This window comes from Rutidosis leptorrhynchoides, chromosome 5 (genome assembly GCF_046630445.1).
Source record: "Rutidosis leptorrhynchoides isolate AG116_Rl617_1_P2 chromosome 5, CSIRO_AGI_Rlap_v1, whole genome shotgun sequence".
Taxonomy (NCBI): Eukaryota; Viridiplantae; Streptophyta; class Magnoliopsida; order Asterales; family Asteraceae; genus Rutidosis; species Rutidosis leptorrhynchoides.
The window spans coordinates 148,046,502-148,049,257 of record NC_092337.1 but is presented as its reverse complement, the minus strand read 5'-3'; the positions used below and the strand labels follow the sequence as shown (position 1 = coordinate 148,049,257).

Sequence of the window (2,756 nt, the reverse complement as noted above, 5' to 3'; positions counted from 1 at the left end):
GACAGTGATGTTTGTGATGTTTGCCATAAGGCTAAACAATCAAGGGATCCTTTTCCCTTTAGTGATCATACATCTTCAAAAATTGGTGAATTAGTTCACCTAGATGTATGTGGGCCTTACATGATTAATAGTTATTCTGGTTTTAAGTTTTTCATGACTATTGTTGATGATTTTTCCAGAGCTGTTTGGGTTTATTTGTTAAAAACTAAAAGTGATGTTTTTGATAATCTTCTAAGTTTTGTTAAACTAATTAAAAATCAATTCAATGTAAATGTGAAAATGTTTAGAAGTGATAATGGTACTGAATTTGTCAACAAAAAAAAAGGAAAATTTCTGTGTTGAAAATGGCATTGTTCATCAGACTAGTTGTGCTTACACACCTCAACAAAATGGTATTGTTGAGAGAAAGCATAGACATTTACTGAATGTGGCTAGATCCTTGTTGTTTCAAAGTAATTTACCTTTGTGCTATTGGTCTGATTGTGTGCTAACTGATACCTATATTATCAACAGGCTGCCATCATCTGTGTTACTTGGAAGATCTCCTTTTGAAATGATTTATGGGTTTAAACCCACTCTCTCCCATATGAGAGTGTTTGGATGTCTGTGTTTTGCTAGTATTCTTAATAATAATGATAAGTTTAGTAGTAAGTCTAAAAAGTGTGTTTTATTAGGTTATTCAAATGTCAAAAAAGGTTATAAATTACTAAGTCTTGAGTCAAATTCTATCATGTTTTCTAGAGATGTCAAATTTTATGAAACAGTTTTTTCCTTTTAAACTTAAGTCCAAAGCTATTGATATTTCTAGTGATAATGATCATATAAACTTTTTTGAGTCTGGGTCATCTAAACCAAACACTTCTCAAAGTCCCAATGATGAAGGGGGAGTTATTACTGAAGAAGACAGTGGCAGTGATCAAAATCTCATTGATACTCCAGAGGAGGAGACTGAGATTATTGATACCACTGATTCAAGTGAATCTGATACTAACCCTGAGGGCACAAAGACTTTTTATGATTCTGAAAATAACAATGATCAAAGTAACACAGATGGTGACAACCAGATGAACTTAAGAATTTCAAGTAGGATTAGAAATATTCCTACTAAACTAAATGATTAAGATCTGAATTTTAAAGTTAGATATCCAATGAGTAATTACTATAATTACTCAAACATGGTGGATAGTATTAAATGTTTCAGTTCTTCTCTTGATAAATCTGTTGAACCTCAATCTTATGAGGAAGCCTGTAAAGATCCAAAGTGGATTGAGGCTATGAACAATAAAATTGAAGCTTTACACAGAAACAATACTTGGGTTGTTTCTGATCTTCCTGTAGGAAGAAAAGCTATTGGCTGCAAATGGATTTATAGGATTAAATATAAATCTAGTGGTGAAATTGAAAGGTACAAGGCTAGACTTGTGGCTAAAAGGTTTAGTCAAAGAGAAGGTCTTTATTATGATGAGACCTTCTCTCCTGTGGTTAAAATGGTTACTATTAGATGTTTGTTAAATCTTGCTATTCAATATGATTGGGATTTGTTTCAACTTGATATTAATAATGCTTTCTTATATGGTGAATCTGTATGAGGAAGTTTATATGGAATTACCAAAAGGTTTTGGTGATAATAATAAGTCTAAAGTATGTAAACTAACTAAATCTTTATATGGACTTAAACAAGCACCAAGAATGTGGAATGCTAAACTTACCTCTGCTTTACTTGAGTATGGTTTTGTTCAAAGTGGTAATGATTATTCTTTGTATATTTTGTCTAAAGATGATATGTTTGTTGCTTTGCTTGTCTATGTGGATGATATTATTATTACTGGTAATAATAATTCTGAAGTTGATAATGTTAAAAGGTTCTTGAATTCTAAGTTCATGATTAAGGATTTGGTGTTACTTAAATATTTCTTGGGTATTGAAATTATAAAAGGAAATGAAGGTTTGTGCATGTCACAAAGAAAATATTGTTTGGATTTGTTGGATGAGTTTGGTATGTCTGCTTGCAAGCCTATTGATACACCTTTGGAAGTTAATTCAGTTTTAGCTTCTGAAGCATCAAAAGGTGATGATTTTTTGGAAAACATTACTGATATTGCTCCAAACGAACATATATTTAGTAGCAATATCATTCCAATATGTAGAGTTTTTAATTGTAATTTTCTTATTTTTAGTTGTAATAGTTTAAATAAATAAATGCGAAGTCGAAGCACGAAGATTAAAGAAATTGAAGAAAAAGTGCCACTAAAGCCTGAAAAGTGCCACTAAAGCTATAGTGCACTCAAAAGTGCCACTAAAAGTGAGTTAAAGACTTGCGCGGATTTTGGGAGTTAAGGAAAATAATTTTTTGTGCAAATTACAAATTGCGAAATGCAAAGTACAAGATATTAAATAGTACGAAAGGACGTTCGAAAATCCGGAACCGGGGCCTGAGCCAACTATCAACGCGCGACGCAACGGAGCGAAAATTATGAGTCAACTATGCACAAGAATATAATATAATATTTAAATAATTATATAAATTATTTATATATTATATATATTTAAAAATAACGTCGACAAGCTAGAAAACAAAATGATATGAGCTGGATTCCTTGGCCATGCGATCGCATGGCCATCATGACCAATTTCCATGCGATCGCATGGAGGCCTGTAGCTGGCCACATTGCTATAAAAAGGCAGTTTTGTCGAACGAATTATATACTCTTTCAATCTCTCCCTCTGTAATATATATATATATATATATATATATA

The 2,756-nt window shown here is 31.8% G+C and overlaps 1 protein-coding gene across 1 annotated transcript; it reads left to right on the top strand.

The window, feature by feature from the left end:
• Window positions 1-1,175: 1,175 nt before the first annotated feature.
• LOC139849091 (uncharacterized mitochondrial protein AtMg00820-like) lies at window positions 1,176-1,589 on the top strand. Its single transcript, XM_071838764.1, has one exon. The coding sequence runs from the start codon at window positions 1,176-1,178 to the stop codon at window positions 1,587-1,589; it is 414 nt and encodes a 137-aa protein (XP_071694865.1).
• Window positions 1,590-2,756: the final 1,167 nt, after the last annotated feature.

Excerpts from the sequence above, each read along its gene's own strand:
- LOC139849091 (XM_071838764.1), top strand. The coding sequence starts at position 1,176 with ATGGTGGATAGTATTAAATGTTTCAGTTCTTCTCTTGATAAATCTGTT.